General features: G+C 39.7%; 1 protein-coding gene across 1 annotated transcript; it reads left to right on the plus strand.

Moving 5' to 3' along the window:
• Positions 1 to 5602: 5602 nt before the first annotated feature.
• LOC111852248 (sal-like protein 3) lies at positions 5603 to 21980 on the plus strand. Its single transcript, XM_023827913.2, has 4 exons — positions 5603 to 7044; positions 14623 to 17577; positions 17765 to 18105; positions 19075 to 21980. The coding sequence occupies exons 1-4, from the start codon at positions 6969 to 6971 to the stop codon at positions 19504 to 19506; spliced, it is 3804 nt and encodes a 1267-aa protein (XP_023683681.2). The 5' UTR covers positions 5603 to 6968; the 3' UTR covers positions 19507 to 21980.
• Positions 21981 to 22703: the final 723 nt, after the last annotated feature.

A 22703-nucleotide genomic window follows, 5' to 3' on the forward strand; every position in this document is an offset into this window, starting at 1 on the left:
ATATCAGTGATATGTGCTGTAATGGTGATATGACTATTATGAAAGTTAGATGGAATTTGAACGAACCTATTTTTCATTAAAAGTGAGTGTTTCCATTTATTAAGGCACTGTCGAATAACAACACAATATAGTTAAAATGATGTCACCACCAAAGCAATTAGAACATGCATCTTAAAATCCTTAAAAGCTCATTCATCTGGAAGGGCTATCCGGTCAGTGTTTGTTTTTGCTTATCTGAATATAAAGATTGCATTCACTAGGTGTGATGCCTTAAAAATCTTAACTCAATGTCTGTGGTAAAGCAATAGAATGACGACCTGTTCCTCTGGTGAATAAAACATTGATGCCAGCCTGCCAAGCGGTGCCAGGTCGTGATGACGCCACGAAGATGACTTCGTTTGATCTTAAATGGTCACTTTCAAAATCTGCTTCTTAAAAGCCTCTGCTAAACTAAGGCCTGTTGCTATTAGCGACACATGCTAACCACACAGCCCACGCTGGGGAGGATTTATGTTTCATGCTCTTTAGTTTCCTTCCCCTGCATCCCCTGCCCCCCCCAATTTCTAATCGATGCTGCCCCGGCTAATCGACTTTTGCAGATTTGGCAGAGAGGATGCGACGTGTCTGCCTCCCTGTTTATCATTGCCAAATAATTGCTTGGTGACTGGGTGATGTCATGCGCCGTGCAGGAACAATCAGACCTTTTTTCTCCTTCCGTTTTTACACTGCGGCATGGCTGACGGATGAGGTCACGCGCTTTGGAAAACGAGCAATGGAGGAGAAAAAAAAAAAAACGTATTTCGTTAAGATATTTACATGTGTATTTCGTTTAACTTGATGATGTTATTGTGGTGCCCACTCCTGATAAATCCAACCCATCCTCTGTTTCTTCTGCTGGTACCCGATCAGCAGAGGCGTAGGGGCAGGACGGGAAAGGCAGGCAATTGCCGGGGGCCCTCAAGCTGGGCCGATTACGTAGTACACTGCAACGACAAAATCTTCTTTATTTGTGCATTCTGTTTCTGTACAATAAAGTGGAAATAAAGGAATTGCATTTATTAAATTCCCTTTGCTGAATTCTTAATTTAGACTTCACGCTAAAATAATGGTCATAAATTTTACCATGTAGGGTGGGGTGCGTTGGGGGGGCGCATGGAGTTATTTGCCTGGGGCCCCCAGTCTCCCGAGAATCGCCTCTGCTGCTCAGTTTGCTGTAGCTTTGATGTTTCTCAGAAGATACAGCCCTGTGATTCATGTACAAGTACACGGGCGGACGGTAGCAACATGCCACATATGTTTTGATGAAGGTTTTCATTTTTTTATTTCTCATCTTGGTATTCTTCTTCGTATAAATGGTGTGGAGGCTCTCAGCCAGCAGAGGTGGTTCAGCAGGATAGGTAGATAATCCTTGTCCTGGTCACTATCGCTCAGTGTCTGGAGCACAGGATGCTGGGGCAGGGAGACCCAAGCACTTTCATCTTCTGCGTCACTCTGCGTTTTCCACCAGGGAGACTTTGTCATCATTTCCCCACATTTGTCTCTCTTAGGAACGAACCCCTACAACACACAGAAAAAATGTTCCCATTTCGTATGAGAACTTGACATCCCAAGAAACACCTTAAATCGCCAACTCTGTCAAACTTCAAGATCTGACATTTTACAGTTTCCACAAAAAAGGAATTTATGCGGTAAATATGATAAGATGATAAACAAGATTTCAAAAGCAAAGTAATGATGGCTTATTATAATGGACCTCGATTTCTGAAATATACAATGTCATTTTTAGCAATGTCAGGAGCACAAAAGCTCACTCTTGTTATCACATATCAATGACTCGTAAGTGTCGAAATCACTCAAATCCATTCACAACTAATTCGGCTGCCTGCCTGCACCTCCTGTATTTTCACTGAGGCACAGAGGGATCATGAAACCTGCATGTAGTTAATCTATCTTCAACGAGACTGAGACAGTTTATCTTAATGAAGAGGCAAAAAAAAATGACTCATTTTCTCAGGATCTGCCGAATCTGACGATTATTTTTTGCCAATAAGTGCAAATCTGACACAAGGTAGACTCTTTAATTTCGCTGCTTTAAAAACAGACTTCCTGATCGATATATTTTACTGCTCGTAGGTCGAATGAATTTATTCCTACATACTGTCAGCATTACATAAGTCCGTTGTTCAGTAACCTTACATTCAATTACGTTGAGGATAATTGCGTAAAGATTTTTGAACGTTTGAATCCTCCGCATCTCCCACAGTACGTGAATATAAAATCCTTTTAAGGGTGTTTTCACTGTGATTTAATTAGAGCTGTATTTCAGAGTTTGTTTTTTAGTTGCGGATCTAAAAGCACATCACAGACAGTCAGCGAAATCCCTGGAAATGACTCTATTTATACGCACGAGCCACCGGCAGCAGGTGCAGAAGTCTGCGTGCACCGGACGGCTGTAAGAGGTTCTGCGCTCCGGTCCAACATCCACGTAAGAGTGGCCCCTCCCGGCACGTATGGCGCTCCATCTGCCCACATCGGCCCTCTCTCTGCGTTTTTGCCCAGCTGCTTAAAACTGCTGGGATCAGGTTGCAGCAATGGCTCGTAAATCAAACATAAAAATCAAACCTAGTTAATATATAATACTAATATCAATCAAAAATTTTGTTCGTATTTTAACATTTTATATTTAACTCAGCTTTTAGTTTCTAAAGGTATCCATTTGTTTAACGTTAATGTCATATTTAACAGTTTCAGTTATTTATTTATAAACACAAACATTCCATCGTGTTCAAGCTCCTATCCAGCGTTATATTGCTAAAATAAAATGGGGAAGCGTTTTAGGAAGGGAATTAAGTCTTAAGTGTATTAACGCGTGATTTCCTGTACCCCCACCCGCCACGGCAAAGGCGGTGAAGGAGCGGGTGGGGGTACAGGAAAGTCTCATCACCGGCTCGGACACCTGCGGTACCAGCGCAACATCCCCAGGGCGCAACCCGGATATTTCACTGATCTGGCGTTAGTACTGGGGCGTATTTCTAATTGCGGGATATGATCGCTACACATTTACAATAAATAAATAAACAAATAAATAAATACCTGTTAGATGTTTACATAGAAGATCGTTGAATAATCAATACTAAGAGTTTAACCATAATTATAATCACTATCCTGATGAATTCGATCACAGCACATATTTTATAACTAAGGTGTATTGCATTCATTTGCACAAAAACTATTGTTTTACTGCTACACCTTTGTGGCGTTATGAAGGAATATTTCAGCAATATTCCACGAAAAACAGAATTTAGGAACAGACAGTTTTATTCAACTTGACAAATTATTTGGTATTTTTGTGAAATTCACGTCGTTATGGTTTCTGAACAGTTAAGACGCAATCGAAAAGAGAAGCCTTTATAACGATTAAAGAAGTGAAATAATTAAATAATGTTTTAATTTTGTTTGATACATATATACATATATGTGTGTATTTTCTACGTACTAAATATAGTAATATATATATATATATATTACTATAGCGACACATGTGTATATATATATATATATATATATATATATATATATATATATACACACACACACACACACACACCATATCTTTGTGCATCTTTTAAAGAGGATCAGCTGAATAAGTAATAAAGGAATTGGAGCATTGCGTGAGATCTTTTTCCAGCGCTTTTGTGATGATATTGATGATGATGACGGCCAACAAGACAGTTTGATTTCTGTGTGCCGAGCTAGTTATAAAGAATCAATATTATATCAAGGGGCGAGTTTCCTGATAAAGGACTTCAGCCACTCTGGCTATTCATCATAAGTCTGTAGCGAGCAGATAGGTCAAAAGAAATTATATTGCACTAAAGAGTGTCTCCTCTTATCTCTGTATACCAGGGGAATAAGGGACATTCCGATCGATACAGTAGCCCCTGCATACTTCTCGCAATTATCAATAGCTGATTTTGTCTTGAATGGGCTGAATCTATTAATACCAAGTAATAACGACCTTTTAGGCTTCGTCCTGTAATGATGAGGGAGGGAAAGTTTTCTTTCAAATAGGATGGCCTTTCTTCGTCACGACCAACAAATAATGACGCAGAAATCTACGCTACGGAAAAATGTTAGCTGAGGTTAAAAATAATTCTATTTTTCAGGAAGGCTTTTACGTTGTTTCATTCCATTTTGTAATTACAATTAACTTTCTCCCTTGAAGAATTGCTTTAAAATATTTGAAGTTGGTATTATCCGCCCAAGGTCTAATCGTCACCAAGTGCTTGAGAATGTTATAATTATGCAGGACCTTTAATTAACCTAAAATTACACCAGCATGTTGATAGTAACAAAAAAATCACATAACGCAGGAAAATTAAAAGGACCCAATTTCGGCCTGTAGTTTCCAAATAACTGATCGTCTCCTAAAAAAAATGTTAAATGTACCTCATGGCTAAATGAAATGCCCATTCATTTTAAGTATATATGAACAACTTTTTGTTGAAGTGGTCACATAAAATGTAGGGACCCTTCCCGAAAAACTGAGCTGAGAAGTAAATGTAAAATGGTGAAAATCGCTGAGTATTTGAATATCTTACCCTTTCAATGACAGACACGCACTATTATAGACGAGAAGACGCCGCGGGGGGGGGGGAGGGGTTAACACTAAGAAAGGCAGGAGCTGATTAAATGAAGGAATTAATTGACTAATGATTGAATGGACGAATAAATAAAGGAACTAACACACACCCAAATTCTTTTGCTATTTTTTGTCAAAATCGTGCAGTATTTTTTTATTTGTTCACTTTTAGATCAATTAATTTGTCGTGAATATATGTCAATATAAGATGTGAATAGAACCTTATACATTCTCCTTCCATCCACACGAGTCTTCATCACAGCAGAAATTAATATAGCAATACGTTTATCTGCCTTTGTTAGTCTGTACATGAACTTAGAGGGCGAGAAAAATCCTGCCCTAATGTTTAGTTTGAAAATGAAGCAAATTAACAGGTGCCAGTATTTCTAAACGAAATGTAATGTAACCTATATCTCAATGTGAACCGAGGCACTGGAAATCGTGGCCTTAAGTGTCATTTTGGTCGACTGTCACTGTATAATCTTTTTAAATATAAGTGTGCGTATTTTTAGCTATTGCAATGTTTACATTGTCTGGCATCTTTACGTTTACGCGACAGTTACTTAAATTACTGCATTTGCTTTTCACATCTGTGCGCAAGTGTTTAAAACTTTATTACTTGAGTTCCATACGTTTCTCAAACCTATAAAAAATGAAGGGATTTATTAATACATACAAGACAATGTTATATTTTTAATAGAAAAACATTTAGGCAAAACGCCATAATGTATCTTTTAAAGAAAGCATTTCCTTTTTTCTACTCCTTTTTATCTATTTATTTATCTTAGTATTATGGTGATTGCTCTAAGCATATATAAAAAATTAATATCCCAAATATTTTGTTAATTTTGCAGGTTTAATTCCAGTATGCGTGATTCAAATACATACAAATACTTCTGGGTCAAAATGTATGCATAAGTTTTTGATATGGTATTAAATTCAGAATGATACCCTGTCACACACAGGCCAATTCAAATAGTAACGGTGTAGTACATCCTAGCGGTCACACACCGCAACGTGTCCTACTAAAAGTTGTAGTGCAGAGACCGAGTCTCACACGCCGAGCCGCCTTTCCGCGCACTGGAGCTACAGAGCAGGACATCAGCAACGCGAAACGTTTTCTTACAGAACAGTCATCACCAAATGATTAATCATAGTCAACAGTCAAGCGTTTATTGTCGCTCTGTTATTTCTGAGTCTTTGTAAAAGGAGTGAAAATACGCAAAAGGACGGCAGTGCATTGTAACTTAAAAATGGTCTTGTTCCGAGTAGACTGAGCAGAAAAATTCAGCGGGGGCTCGATCTTACTATCCAACGTGGTATTATGCGCTACGCGGATCTAAGACGTTTAAACGGTTATTCATATAAAAGCAAGACTGGAAAAGTTTTTTTCTTCCTTTTTTCGTAAATGGTACTTTGAGCGAATGATGGCCTCGAGGACGTGTAAGACTTCGACTCCATAGAAAACTTCCAGTTGCAAATTTTACGATTACTGATTTCTCCATAGGCTCTGGATTAATAAACCCTACACCTTAATTGTAGCTGGCAATGAACTGGTGTCTGCGTGTATAGTAAAAAAAATAAATAAATAACAAAAGATAATCACCTACCCACCACAAATTAACTTATCTAAAGTTATGTCTTAGTGCAAGGAAAACGAAATGTCTTCCAAATACTTAAAATGAATCGAATTAATAAATCAACGGAAAACATGTGTCTAGACATAAGACGACACAACGTGTAAAAAAGAATGAAAGTTGAGATTTTCACGGCACTAGAAATAGAGAGTTTTTCAATAAAGCCTTTAAATGGACAAGAAAAAGTGTTGTTAAGTTCCACGCTTCATTTTCAATAAGTATTAAAGCCAGTGGCAGCGAAGAGGAGAGGGCTGGAGTGAAAAAAGGGCTCCGCGAAGGCTGGGCATCGGATTTCCACAAGCCAGAAGAAGGCAAGACTCGCAAAAAATACCTGACCTTCTCCAAGCGGGACCCCGTGCGGGGCGCAGGCAGCGCTGCCCGGCGCGCTCCTCCAGGCGGGGAATAGTGAACCCGGACAGTTGGAGAGTGAGGCGGCTAATTGCTGAGTCCATCCCTCATTTCCATAGCCAGTGTGTGTCGGCTGGAGTTCAGCCAATCCTTCTCACACAGCACCATTAATCGCGATGCATTATTCACTATCATAATTATATACCGACATGCGCAATCCGCGCAACGGCAACACCGGCTAATTTCTGTACTTTTGCAACTCGGCAGCCGCGGACATTTCCCCTCCGCTCGCCGCTAATGTCTCTGCTAAAGGCAGGAAGAGCAGGCAGTGAAGCAGCAGCATGTCCCGCCGCAAGCAAGCAAACCCCCAGCACCTCAAGTCGGACGAGGAGCCAGCTGGTGTAATTTCTGAAAACGGTGAGTCTCCTTAACATGCCGTTTATCGGCCACACGGAATAGTTGGCACGATTTAATGACGGCACACTACTTTCAGTCATTTTCACAAAGTTTCCTCACTAATAATTATACCTTACACTCTTGGGTAGTTTGAACGGCAAATATCCCCTTGATTGTTTTTACCTGTGTTGGGTTTATATGGTTAGAAAGGTTTACGTTAATTTGACTTTGTAGCCTATATTTATCTGGGATCGTTGGAAGAAAGTGTAAACAATATTATCCGAATTAAAATTAAAATAATTCTAGAAACATTTCGCTATTATTTTGATTATAATCATGATCTTTTTTTTTCTTTCTTTTTTTTTTTTTACAAAGTAAAGAGTGAAACTGCTTCTGGGGCGAGTCTCATAAAGACTTTTTTCATAGGCAACTGCTTTTCCCGTATTCTGAGTAGCGTCCAGAAAAACTGGAAGGCGCCCCCCCCTCCTTTTCTTTTTATTTCGCCTTATGGTGGGCCCGAATTAAGTGACAGCGTCGCTTTATCCGTGTTTTTGTCCGCTTTCAAAACGACAGAAAAACTGAATCGTGGCTATAGGCATAAAGTTCACTGTGTGCCGGTCACACTGTCCATATCGGAGCCGGTGTAAGTGAGAGATGGACGGCAGCAGCAACATTTTCCATTTGATCTCAGTGTGCTGTTATGTGATACTTAATACATCTTTATGCTCCATACAAAGGCAGATGAGCTCACTGTAAAGAACATTTGGCAGAAACGTGGTGGCCTTTTTTTCATGCACACATCCTTAAGTCTCAAATGAATCTTTAATTGTTAAAGCCAGATAAAGATGCACAAATATCGCTGTCATTTTTAGCTGAATTAAATAGCATCGTTAAGCGGTCTCGTAAAATGTATATCTTCTGAAAATAGTGGTGGATAAGGCGTTTCAGTCTGCATGATTGCAACCTATTTCTTGTACATTTGGTTGTAAATAAGTGGCTATCTCTCGGGGTCTTAAGATTTGTCACTCAGGATTTTCATTCCAGTGTATCATAGGGAATGTTGCTAAGGATTTTTCTTACTTTAAATCGGAAATATTTAAATGTCCCATAAACGCTTTATGGTATAACGACAGAAAATAACAAAACGGCACAATTACTGTTTTTGTAATGATACTGTATTAAACGTGACCGAGATCCAATCGCAGTTTTGTATAAATACGCATAATACGAATGATAGTCGTGTGTTCTGGATGAAATTTCTTTACAGATTTAACCGTGTACATTTCTCAGACAAAATTATGATTTAAGCATATTTATTTTGACATACAGTCTAGACTATTTTCGAGAAGCCTAAGTGAAATACATCAGAAACTTTTGGCAGGGACTGTTTTTCACTCCTCTTTTTTTCTCCTGCTTTTTCTCACCATTTCAATTGACGAAGTTAAAGAAACGCTTGCATATGCCTGGGTAAATGAAGTTCATCCCATTGTTATGGAAATTTTTTTGTTTACTTCATCACGTAGAATTTCTCACACTTGGTTCGTTTTGTATCGCCTCCAGTGACTGACTACATGATCAGCTGAAAGGATGTATTTTAATAGCGTGAAAGAGACTTTCTGTGGGAGAACTACATTCAATATCAGTGAATAATTCTGAATAAAACCGTATTTATATAGCATGCAAAAGCTTAGAAGCTACACCGTGCCTGGAATCACCATAAACACCACAAAGTGATTAAGGAATTTTTTCTTTTAAAGAGACTAAACTGAGGATGAGTCACGTTTGAAAATGCCACAACGATCAATTTAGGTTTAGATCGTTTCATTGCCTAGAAAATCAATTAGGTTTTATTAATAAACAGTGTGGTAAGAATGTGTGTGTATTTCCATTTTCTAGTCTCCGAATGCCAGAATAGCATTCAACTTTTTAAACTGAAAGTCTATGCACTTTGTGTAAATGGAGAACTTTGATGTATTCTCTATCTAAGAATCATCAGAGTATATATAAATATGAAATTCACTAATAATGCAAAATATAGAGAAACCTTGATAATCCTTTATATTTTATCTGTCAAATAAGAACCCAGAAATCATGCATACCTTGTGTATTTTCTTTAGCAAAACTTGAAATTCCCTATATAGTTGGTTAGTTTAATGATGAAAATGATGCTCTTTTATATCTAAGAACTTATGGTGTGTTTAATTATAACCCGCACTAATGTAATGCACTTTTAAAATCTGTATTTGTTAAGGGTGATATTTATCAGACTTGCTATGTTCAAAGTCACAGCTTTGCTTAGGTACTTTAACACAAAAAAGGAAGTACTTGCCATAGCATTTGTTTGTCTCTGGAACGGCTTTGTTTTTCATGCTTCATTTGCCCAGTACCCTTCAGTGGTTTGCAGTCAGTTACACCATTTAATCAGAGTCGTGCAGTTTTACAGAATCACTAGGGTTCGATACATCTCACAGCCTTAGTGTATGTTGTTTCGTCAGACACCCGGGGAGCTGGAAAGTGTGCAGATTAAGGCCTGTGGCAAAATGGCATCCATCAGGGGATCATCTCACAGGGGATGCAGCCACAGTGGGTTGCACTCTCCTGTGGGGGCCCTGTTCAACTTACTGTCATGCAAAGTCAAGAAGCAAGACAATCAGCTCGATTAAGTTAGAAAAAGCGCCACAGTCAGGTGATTGGAGAGGCCGTGCTTGTGAGCAGGTACGAAAATGATTACTTTCTTCAAAGGTATCGAATGCAGAGGCTTGTCTATTGAAATACGCATGTATACAGAGAGAAAATGCACAAAGAATAGGAAGGAGGCGGGGCTTATCTCGTGCACAGGGAAGGGTCACACTCTGCATTTCACATAGCTACTTTAACAGCTCTAAGGAAGTGCACTCACTCAAACACTCATGAATTAATGTAACAATGACGGAAGGGAAAACGACAGTGTGTGCTATGTGGGATTCATCTCATTCGTACATGCTGCTGGCTATCAGAATGATGTGTGTGTGTGTGTGTGTGTTTAGATCGTGTTTCTTGAAAAACAACGCAAGCCTCAACTTCACAATAGTTTTATTTTGGAAGTTTTTGCATAGTGGCTTACATTGTTTGTTTTTTCCTTGTGACTATTACATTCCATTATGAAAATTAGCCTTTTTTAACTTTTAATGACATAAACTTTTGATACATTTCCGTGTACATTTCCAGAGAGTGTTTCGGTCACGAATGAGTAATTAGTTAATTATTGTGTGGTACCTACTCGTGCTGATCCGTTTCAGACCTGTATCAGTCATTTAAATTCAGTCTCTCGATTAAGAGAATCGTAATGACAAGCAGTTTTTAGTTGGGTACAGTTGCCTGCACATCTGTATTCACCCGCAGTAATGTGCTCGTGTTGACCTGTGGTAATTCCTTGCTACAAATCAGGAATTAGCTGAACCAATTTCACAAATGGGTACATTGTATAAATATTAAAAAAAAACCACATGTTCGGTGCATAGCCAAGTTTACAAATCTGCCTCAGCAAAGTCCGTCATGCTAGCTGTGTTTGAACCTGGTTTATTTTTGTAATTTAATGCCCCGGACTGGTAGCATCTTAAGAAAATTAAGATTAGATTTTTTTTGCCTCTTCTGAGTTGTTTTTAGCCTGTCTCACAGCATTTATTTTTTTATGTTCCTTAGCAAAGCTGTGATTACAATGTCTTATTTAAGTTCCTTTGCCCGTCTCCCATCCTAACAGGTGTAGCCTATTACAGTCTTTGCATGTGACATCCCTGAAGCATGTGATAAACACCAGGGGGTGCTAACGAATTTTTGTCTCCCCCCCCCCTACGCCCATCCCCTCCAAGAATGGGTGTTTAAGAGTCACTTCCCCACAGCAGCCCGATAAAACCATCTGAGCCTGCCTTTGGGGGTCAGTCCGCCAAACACCTCAGTCAGGCTGACTTTGGCCCCCCAGCCACGGCCTCCACCCCCCATAAAGCTCCGATTTGGGCTTTTCCTGTCTTGTCCCACTGAGCAACATCCCTGCCGCAATCGCTCCCATTCGACTCCTTCCCGTGTACAAAATTAGTCGCCTGCCACCATCAAAGTTCACTTCCTACTCTGTGGCAAATTAGCACATAATACTGGTGTAGCAAGTAGTTACCAGAATAAACAACAGCAGATATATATCGCACTATTTATGTTGCGGCGAGCATTAATGGTGTATATTAATAACAGATTTGCTCTCCCAGCATTTGATCAGCTCTGGGATTTTTTTGCACCCCCCCTTGGATTTTTCTGCATCCCTGAAAGGCTGGGATAGCATGGCTACTTCGGACGTCTTTCCTGGTGCAGTCTGTGTCCCTGTTTAATTTAGCATCGCCATGTGTAGCTGACGTCCGGACCACCTACTTATGTGTGGCATGGATGCTCGGGAGAAAAGTTAGGCCTTTTGCACGTCGCAGTCTTTTAATTATGGCTTAACGATCACAAACACACAAGTACAATAGAGAAAAAGTGGGGCCGCAAGCATGATGTAGCGCCATGGCAAAAAAAATATAGTGCTTTATTACATATTGTAATGTGTGATTACTGCCTTAGGGACTTTACGGTTACGTCAGATAAGGTCTGATTGAGGTTCGGTGTTTAGGGAGATCTTGATGTGTGCGGCAGAGAGTCAGTGAGGATCCACAGATACTTTAGCACATCAGTGCCCTCCCCTGACCACAAGGCCCACCAACAGCTCCTGTGACCACACTGGCCTGGAGAATTCTGGAAAAAGAAGAAAATGTATCCCTACTTGAAGGGATTTTTCAAGATTAACTTTCTTGCAGTTCTGTGCCTTCTGGTACTTGAATAGTCACTGCATTAAGTCAGTAGGAAAAACAGGAATTTTATCTAACAGCATTCCATTTCATTGTCTTTTACAGTTACATTGTTTAAGAGTTTTAAGAGAATTTCTCTTTCCACTTATCAGATTTTACTATAATTTACTTCAACATTGTAGTCATATTCACACACATAATGAATGTTCCAAGGTTACGTAAGTTAGACAAGTTTGTCTTCGTAAATATAGTGTTTAATCCAAAATGTATACCCATGATGTCATGAAATGGCTTTCATGAAAAGAATGCTTTGATTGATGTCACGCAGTTTTGTAATTGTCCTTGGAGATCTAGTTAACCTTCTCTTAGTACCTCACGCTTGGATCAATCTCACGAGAAAAGAAAGTGTGTCATGGAAATAAGTCTTTGTTCTTGATTTTAATGTGAGAACGATGGTGCAAAAAGTTACTCGCTGTTACTCTGTCCTTAAGGCTCAGGTACTGTATGAAAAAGAGTCTTCAATACATCGGCACGGGCATTTTTTTTTGTTTTCTGTTCAGTTTGATATGGTAATAGAGCAGAAATCAGACTAATAGCTTGCTTTAAAACAACTATATATTTTATATGTATAGTTACATTTGTGTATTTTATTTGACATTACTGTTTTTTTCTAAATAAATTCTCTCAGGTTTGGCATATTTTCAGTTAGCTCTTAGAAATACTTACTAAAGCATAATATAAGCATTCACTTTCATGTAAGACATACCACGTGCACAATCAAATAACATCAGATTAAAAGTAAAATTAAATAAAACATCTTCCTAAATAAAAGTGTCCGGTATAATGTTTATTTTATTTTTTTCTGCATTAAACGTGCATGTCAAGGGCACTTAAATGATTCAGCCAAGGATGTGCTGCTGATGATCTGGAGTGTATCCGTATGGGCGCAGTGTGCTCTCTCTGGTGTTAATTTTGTAGATGCATTCTGTACAAGTTTAAAGGATGTCAGGCTTTTATTCTGAAAAGCTCTGACTGAATAACTGACTCCATGGTCTTCATCTTAAATTCCATTAAACAAAATAACATTCTTAAATATGTGCTGTGACACATTTTTAAATGCATTATCTAGGTTATAAAAAAACGTTTCATGCATCCACTAACAACCAGTATGTCCCTGAATATCTGTACCGTTTGACACTGGGATTTTAAGTTTTATGATATTGATGTGCATTTCACCTAAACGTCAACGAAAATAATGTTGATGTGATTTTAAATATCTTATTGGAATGTAAAATTATATTTAAAAATAATAATATAATGCTAGACTTTGCCTTTTCAATCATTTTAGTAATATTTGGGATGAGGTTTACTTACAGATAGAATTGGTCATCGAAATGAATTATAAAAATGAAAACTTAAGTGACAATTGAGGAACAGACTTAACATAGGTTAGGACAGGTGTTCTCTTAATTAATAATATGGTAAAGAAGATCTGAAGAAGTCCTGTGGTCGGCCCTCCTCTTTGGCAGGAAATCGTAAGATACATTTTCTCACGGATGAATCACCACCAACCCACAGTTGGGCCTGTTTTTCTCTGAAACATCAGCAGTTCAGCAAGAAAATGCCCATTTAAAAAGTGTGCATCAAAAAAGTGTAGATTAAGGAAGCTGGAACAGCAAGCATTTATTTGCAGTCTTAGTTACACATTTGTTTTTCCGTTCAGAAATAATGAATGTCTGCTTAATTGTATTCTATGATTTTTGCCTCATATTTTGATTTAGATTCCACATTTAAAATTAATATAAAACATTTATTTACATTTAATCAATTTCGATTTCTCATGCAAAGAAACAAATTAAACATCTATATTTAATGTTTAATGCAAAATATATCTTATTAATTTGTATATAAGTTCTTATGCCACTGTTTCATGTACACATATGTTACGTGACACACATGTGGCTAGCGTCCCTGGTTTTTCTCATGCAGTCAGACGTTTGATCCAGTGTGAAGTAGAACCATGTTCATTATTTGGCATATGAAGGTTGCTCATGGAGAGGAAGCAATTTCCGACAACAGGAAATAAACATGTGGGACTAATTAGTGGCTTTTTGGCTTTGGGCACCAGCATGTCATTTGTTAAATATACTTTTTAATAAGAAAAAGGAAGAAATAAGTAAAATCGTAACCAACTGCAGTTTTCAAATTTTATTTTTAGAAGAGTTAAAAAAACACTGATTCTGATGTAGGCAATATACCAAATAATGTTCCGAATAGAAAATAATGTTTGAATAATTATAAGTATCAAAAACTTATTGCATTTAAAGCGGACAGGTTTTAGTCTGATGAAACCCAACTACCGCATATTATTTTCAAAATATTAAGTGCCAAATGATATTTTATATTCTTGTGGAAGTGAGCTTGTCTGATATTGGCAAAGGAGAATCCAGATGAATCAATCACAGCCTTAATTTGTACCCCAGTAGATGAGGCAGCTGTGAATTGTATGAATGTATTGGAAATCAATAGCTACTATGGAATTTCATTAAGCAACAGTAGCCACAATTGATAATCCCTCATAATGTGATGGATTGTGCAAAGAAACGGATTAGATGGGAATTAGGAGAGTGAATTCAAAAATTGGGTCTTGATAATTGGTGAAGTAGGGCGATTAGTACAATGAGGCCAATTGATTTTACTTATGTTAAAACAAAAGGAAAAAACAGTAGGGAGATTGTATTGTATGACTTGTGGGCATTTTCTTATTTTTGGCTGTTTTTTATCGTTACAGTACCTCTGAGGGAAGGAGTGGACGATGCAGACAGTGGCAACGAGAGCCGCAGCGGCAGCGAGGAGACGCATGTCTGCGAGAAGTGCTGCGGCGAGTTCTTCAAGTGGGCCGACTTCTGCGAGCACCAGCAGAGCTGCACAGAGAACGCGCCGGTGCTCGTCATGAGCGAGAGCGAGGTCAAGCTGGCCTGTCCTGCGGAGCTCTCGCCGGCGCCCTGCTGCCCCGGTGACCTGGCTGACTTTGAGGACGCGGAGGGATGCCACTCGCCTGCAGAGGCGAGTGTTGAGGACGGGACGAAAAAGGCAGACGGCGAAAAGGAAAACGAACCGATGGAAGTGGAACCATCCCCTGAAAAATCCACGGACCCAGAGCAGCCCGAGCCTCCATCTGAGCCGGCCACCGAATCTCTACCTCAGATCCTCTCTCCATCTTCTATGATGAGCTACAGCATTCCAAACACCAACGTGACCCTGGAGACTCTGCAGAGCACCAGGGTAGCCGTGGCGCAGTTCTCCCAGAGCTTCCGCGCGGGGCTTGGTAGCGGGACCACCACAATGGCCATACCCATGATACTGAATCAGCTGATGTCACTGCAGCAGCAGCAGATCCACCAACTGCAGCTCATAGAGCAGATTTGGAGCCAGGTGGCTGTGATGAACAAGCAGCCCGTACAGCTAGCTCTGAATGCAGCCGCGACTGCGCAAAGCTCGTCTTCAGTGACCAGGGCAGGCCCTCTTCAGGGCTGCGGTGCTCCCCCTGCTCAGGCGCTTCCAGCTGTAATGTCCTGTGCTGTAAACGGACAGGCGTCTCTCTCCTTAGCATCGGCTGCGGAGAGGCCCCCGGTACAAAACCTGCAACCCACATGCGGGAAATCCAGTCCGAGATCGAGCACCAACACTTCTGTTCCTGCGAATACAGATGCGAGTCCCTCCAGCTGCACCATGGTATCTTTGCTGCCCCCATATAATAACAAAGGCAGCAGCTGCCCCCAACCTCTGAGCACCTCAAGCCCCGTGTCACAGGGACTAAGCCACTTGCGCAGCTCTCCTTCTAACTTACCGCTACAACCTCCGAGCTCCTCAAGCAGTGTCATATTCCCCAACCCGCTAGCCAGCATCGCTGCCACAGCAAATGCACTAGATCCACTCTCTGCCCTGGTGAAGCATCGCAAGGGGAAACCACCCAATGTGTCCATCTTTGACACCAAGGCCAGTTCAGAAGATCCCTTCTTCAAGCATAAGTGCCGGTTCTGCGCCAAGGTGTTCGGGAGCGACAGCGCCCTGCAGATCCACCTGCGCTCGCACACCGGGGAGCGGCCATTCAAGTGCAACATCTGCGGCAACCGATTCTCCACCAAGGGGAACCTGAAGGTTCACTTCCAGCGGCACAAAGAGAAGTATCCTCACATCCAGATGAATCCGTACCCTGTACCAGAATACCTCGACAATGTGCCTACCAGCTCTGGAATTCCCTATGGAATGTCATTTCCTCCTGAAAAGCCAGGGACAACATGGCTAGACAGTAAACCGGTTTTACCAACAGTTCCCACTTCAGTGGGTCTCCAACTTCCACCATCACTCCCAAGTTTGGGTAGCTACAGCGATTCCCCAAGTTTTACTCCTTTGAATAGGTCTCCACAGAGGCCTTCCCCTGCATCTAGTGAATGTGCGTCATTGTCTCCCAATCTCAGCACTGAACTTGGTACTCCTGCTGATTCAGAATCTCCACGCCTCCCAATTCGGGATGACTCCTCTCCCGCAGACTGTAAATCAGAGGGGATTCACTTGCCCTCAAATTGCATAACCAGACTGGATAAAACCCCAAGCCCTCAGGTCCTCTCAGCCAGTACCAGTACAACCACAGTCACAACCCCACAGGTTATGGATTCCAACATTCCCACCTCTCCTATCTCCAACCCTGTACCCTCTTCAGTCGGTGATCAGTTCAAGGCAAAGTTTCCATTCGGGGGACTCCTCGACTCCATGCAGACCTCAGAAACCTCAAAGCTGCAGCAGCTGGTTGAAAACATTGACAAAAAGATGACAGACCCCAACCAGTGTGTGATTTGCCACCGCGTTCTCAGCTGCCACAGTGCACTGAAGATGCATTACCGCATTCACACTGGGGAAAGGCCCTTCAAGTGTAAAGTCTGTGGCCGGGCATTCACCACTAAAGGCAACCTGAAGACACATTTTGGAGTCCATAGAGCAAAGCCTCCACTGCGGGTTCAGCACTCTTGCCCAATTTGCCAAAAAAAGTTCACCAATGCAGTGGTCCTCCAGCAGCATATCCGCATGCACATGGGGGGTCAGATTCCAAACACGCCCATGTTCGAAGACTTCCCAGACATGGACACTGAATTCTCTTTTGATGAAAAAGATTTCAGCAACATGAGCAGTTACGATGATGAATTTATGGATGACAACTCTGTGGATGATGAGGTAGAACTCAAGGAAGGCAACACAGAGCTTTCTCAAGTCCAGATCAACAATTCTAGTACATCTGCCAGCTTGTCTTCTCTTTCAGTAATTTCCAGCATTGCTGCCCAGGATAATCAAATGAAAGTCATTGACTCCGCAGTAAACATGAGCCATTCCTTTGGGGTTAAGTCAATGGAGAATGGGTTTATAGACCAGGATCACTTGACTAATGACTCATCCTCTGCAGTTGGAGACCTTGAGAGCCAGAGCGCAGGAAGCCCTGCAATTTCTGAGTCCTCCAGTTCCATTCAAGCCCTTTCTCCAACTCTCAGCCAGTTGGGGATTCTCCCCTCAAAGTCACCAGGCACAAACAATGCTGAAGAGTCACAAGAAACGACTGTCAAGTGTGAGAAACCAGAGTCTCCCTCACCTACATTTGAGAATGGGGCACTGAACCTGACTACGGACCAGCTCAGCAAACCTGTCATCAAGCAAGAGACTCAATTTAACATGCTGTTCTTGAGCAGAGAGCATGGTAAGTTTCAAAGTAGTAAGCAATTTGTGCAAAATTTCCGAAAGTGAAGGTCAATGCTAAGTCAGAGCGGCTTGAAAGAGAGCCTCATGGTTTGTAATGTCTTGGTCACAGGTGGTTTCAAGCAGATCATGCTTTCACAGATACTGAGGGCTGTCTTTTGAGATGTGTGAACTCCTGTTTGCCGTAGGTCCAAGTCAAAGTGCCCCAAGCCTCGTCAGCAGCACAGCACCCAGCATGGTCAAAATCGAAATGAATGGCCACATCAAGCCAATCTCTGCCAGCGAGGGCACACACTTACCCTTCGGCATGGCCGCAGTTCCCCAGACGGCGCTCTGCCCCGGGATTACATCTATGCCGGCGCCCACAGCGCCACCTCGCCGGACCCCAAAACAGCACAACTGCCACTCGTGCGGAAAGAACTTCTCATCCGCCAGTGCCCTGCAGATCCACGAGCGCACGCACACTGGGGAAAAACCATTCGGCTGCTCCGTCTGCGGGAGAGCGTTCACCACGAAAGGGAACCTGAAGGTGAGTAGACTCCACTTCAGCTTCCTGTTGTGCTCTGGTTAGTCATTTTTAACAATTAGTTCTGGTTTATTTACCCATGTTACAGTATTTGGTAACATGTTACATTAACTGATCCTTCATAATACCTTTGTAATGCATTTATAGAACATTCAGTGCTCCGTCATAATGCATTCATAAGCAGCATGTAAGTATATCTTAACATCCTAACACACCTTAACATACCTTACATATTAATAACAAACATTAAATGATAATAACAAACATTATATGACTAATGTATATTAAAACTGAATGACATATGAATACATTATAAAGGTGCAGTTAATATAAAGAGTTACCTGTTATTTATATGAAAAAGTTTTTAGGGAAACACATTATTCAGTATGACCAATTTGTAATATATCATAATTAGATTAGGAGTGTTTACTAAGCCCGTGTTTCGTCTTTTAAAAATGATCCCAAATATAAAAATGTCACTGATATGATGACAGGCAGGACATAATGGCCCAAATTAAAACTGTCAAAGGAGCTTTTATACAATAGTAGCATTTCTTTTAGGATTTTCATTAAATAACGTGAACAATATAATTCTTAGTGTTAGAGATGGAAGTTACAAACCACATAAATTACCATATTTTGAATATGTGCTCTCGTAAATTATTACTTAGAACATCTTGAGAAACCAGCAATTGTTATGATAATTACAGTTTACTCCTTTAAATTTAATGTTTATGTCACATTAAGTCATCCATTAAGAATATATTAATCAGAATGCTGCTGGCATAATTACCCGATCAAAATATTTCAGATGAATGTTATCAGAATTCTTAGCTTCAGACTATGTGGTTACTTCATGTTATATATTTTTCTTCAGCAGTTACTATGTGAGAACATTCACAATCAATATAGAGGTTACAGGTTTTCATGGCTATAGAAGTAAAGTCCTGCTGTCTGGAATCTACCACCTAGGTTCACATGGGCACTCATATGTGGAACAACGCACCAGCCAGAAGGGGGCGACGTCTTTCGGTGGAGAACCCCATGACTCTACTGGGCAGTGACGCCGTGAAATTCAGCGAGATGTTCCAAAAGGACTTGGCAGTGCGAGCCATGAACGTGGACCCCGGATTCTGGAACCAGTATGCGGCAGCGATCACCAACGGTCTAGCGATGAAGAACAACGAGATCTCCGTCATTCAGAATGGCGGCATCCCCCAACTTCCCGTTGCCCTGGGGGGTAGTGGCATTCCTTCCCTGGGGAGTTTGTCGGGGGGCTTGGACAGAGTGCACAATGGCAAGAGCCCCACCATATTAAGTCTTGAGAAAACGAGCATGGACGTGAGAGGGGTGCACCCCTTCTCCAGGTTCATGGAGGAAAACAAAGAGATTGGGATTAATTAACGTAAAAAATACAAGTCAAATTACAAAAGACAGCTTCAGCCGTTAAGTGTGTTTGAATACTTATGTACTATGTTATGTACAGAAAATGTTTTTCCTTTTGGAATTTTAGTATTTAGCATCTCTTAGAAATTTGTTTGATTTGTCTTTATCTGGCTCTAATTTTGTTGTATTATTTTTCGCATTCATTATTCTAGAACACCATGTTTCAGGTGCACGGTACTCGTTTTGTTCATACTGTTTGTTTAAAATTAATCTGACTTATTTTAGAGAAATCAGCCTCTATCTAATTTCCTAACACGTCGATGATATGCTAGCCTCTTATTCCTATGAGTGAAATGACAATGTGATGTGATTGTCATCTGCACAGAGCAAAGCAGGCCTTCATCTGATTAATCTTATTCTGTACACTGTACAAAAAGTGGGCCTCAATGTATGAGATTCTTTTAGGCCCTAAAGTGAATTGTGTCCTTGTTCGACTGATTTCTCTGTCATCACGTTGAAAACTTGAATTATGTTTGAACTCTTGTAATCTTTACATTTAGTTCTTCATCATTGTGTAATACTAATGTCTTTAGTATTTATAATATAAAACATGCGGGTATAGGAAAATATATTTAATAGTCCTCTTTTAATTCTTTTTTTTTCTAATATGTGGAGTACCAATATTAGGCAGATAATGTCACTTCTAATAAAGACAAAAGTGTAATTTTCTTTTAATAAAATGGGGATGTGATGTTTTATTTGTAGATCAAGCACATGTACTTCAACTATCATATATTTGCACAAACTAGTATGATCAGCTGATTTCTGAAAGTTATACAAAGCAGTTTGTTCCAAATAAAAGGGTCCAGGAGTCTAAAATCGAAGGCAATTAAATTACATTAGAATAAAGACATATTTGTATGCATATTGGGTAGTGCATACAAGAATTAGACAAACCTTTTTGAGGGGCAAAGGTCATGGCGATGTGTTTGCACGTTTTAAAATGAAAGGTTGCCTCGTTTCATTCATTAATCCCAGTCTTAGTCATAATCTCTTAATCCTAATAACAACACGTAATCTCTCCATATGTGACATACTGTATATGTATATGCTGAATGTGGCAACAGAAACCTCCTCTATAGTGACTTATTCCACACTGTTGAGATGAAAACACGAAGCTGCTCTCATGAAACATGCAAAAAAAAAAGACCAAGAGATAGTTAAATGTGTTTCTTTGGATGCCTGTTAATTATGGGTTTCTTTAATGCTGATGGTTGCCATGACTACACATTGGATGAGATCATTATGTTAAAATTAGAGAATAGTTTAAAAAAAAAAAAAAACAAATCAATGACCCAGGAGTAAGAGTACACATGGAATTTGTGTTACCTATTTCTTTGTTCTTGTGAGAGGAACATGACGAGGCTGATGGACAATAAATCCAGCAGATGTTACGAATGGGAGGTATTTTCTGCAAAAATCCCAACAAAATGAAAATTAAAATGAAATAGCACCATTTGCATTTGAATTTTCCACTCATGTATGAGTCAGATGTGAAAAATTTAAAAATAAAATTAAAAAACCTTTTTGCCTTTTCATTTTCCAGTTTGACTTTTCATTTCTTACTTTGCTTTTTCATTTTCAAGTTCCCAATGTGCAAATATATGCTAATTGGAGGAGGCGGTGGGCGGAGCTATGGATCACTGCTGCGCTTCTCAGTACGTTCGCTGATTCCGTTGTCCTTGTGTTCCTTGCACATGGTTGCCCGTGTCGCCCAAACTAATGGAAAAGTCACACGGGGCCTAAGTTAGCTATTCATTTGCAGCTTCCGATTCATTTAGCTTAATTTAGTTTCATTTTAATTTTCATTTTATCATTTTCATTTTATTCTTTGCAGAAAATACCTCCCATAGTTACGCAATTCTCAATTTTAAATGAAAAAGGGCAAACAAATGAATATTGACTAACTAAATGAATATTAACTAATTAATATTAACTAAGGAAATGCATCTTAATAAATCCCTGTGATTTAACTTTGAGGACACTGAAGTCTTACATAGCAAACATGACTTATAACAAGACACACAAATGTTTCTATTCTGGATTTTCAATACTGAATTTTTCCTAGAATAAATAACTCTTAAGGAAGGATTTTCAAAAACTGCATTTCTGGATATATGAGATATATATAGACAGGGGTTAAAACGATTTGTTATGTCCCCTAAAAATGTCTTCATTTATATGCTTTATGTTTTGTTGTCTGTTTTCATTCAATGTTGTCCCCAGTATAATTTGTAAATATCAATAATTGATGAGTTTCAAATAAGATTGAATTCTTTTTGTATTTTTAATATCTGCCTGTTTTTTTCTGCTTGGTAAGAAGATTATTTTATAATACCATAGAAAGAAAGGTTCATCACCCTGTATATCCAGCCAGTAGGGAGCGGATTCTTCTCATAGTTCTTTACTTGTGAATAAAATACACAGCATTATGTATCATTTTTGAAGTTTTCTACTTTTCAGCAAAAGTCAAATATTTAAAACAGGATCACTACATCTGTTTCACGCACAATAATTGTCATACTACCCTAGTGTCTATACATGCATCTCTTTAAAAATGCATTAAAAGTTATGCTGTTCTCAAAATACTGAAAACGTATTTCTGTCATTAGGCTGACAATGTGGTCATTTCTTGCCAAACAAATCTGTCCGCCCTCCCTGGGAGTCTGACTCAATCGCTTTTGCAGCCCCCTTGATGAGATTACATTCTCTTTAATTATTCAGAAATTAGCCAGTCTGATTATTAACTTTTTCCCATTTAGGAAGCAAAAGACAAACTTGGGGTCCATTTGCGTGTACAATGACCTCATGATGGGCTCTTGCGCACAGAGAATGACTATTTTAAAGAGCCGAGCATTGCACTACTATTTGATCATAACGGGACTTCCTATTTCAAAAGGACCACAGCTGACATTAGAGTAATTGTGCCTAAATTTAGCTGTAGTCAAGCACACTCAATTTCTCTAAATGTTTGCAGACATTTAATAATATGCTCTATTTCTCAGTTTCTTCTCTGCTGTCTCATAACATTTATGAGGGAAAAATCTAACACTAATTAAGATATCTTTTCCAAAATATTTTATTTACACTTAGATGTTTCATTGAAACTGAGTTGTATAATGCGGAGTGCGGTTTTAATGTCTGAAAATACCGGT

The sequence above is a fragment of the Paramormyrops kingsleyae genome, chromosome 23 (assembly GCF_048594095.1).
Source record: "Paramormyrops kingsleyae isolate MSU_618 chromosome 23, PKINGS_0.4, whole genome shotgun sequence".
Lineage (NCBI taxonomy): Eukaryota > Metazoa > Chordata > Actinopteri > Osteoglossiformes > Mormyridae > Paramormyrops > Paramormyrops kingsleyae.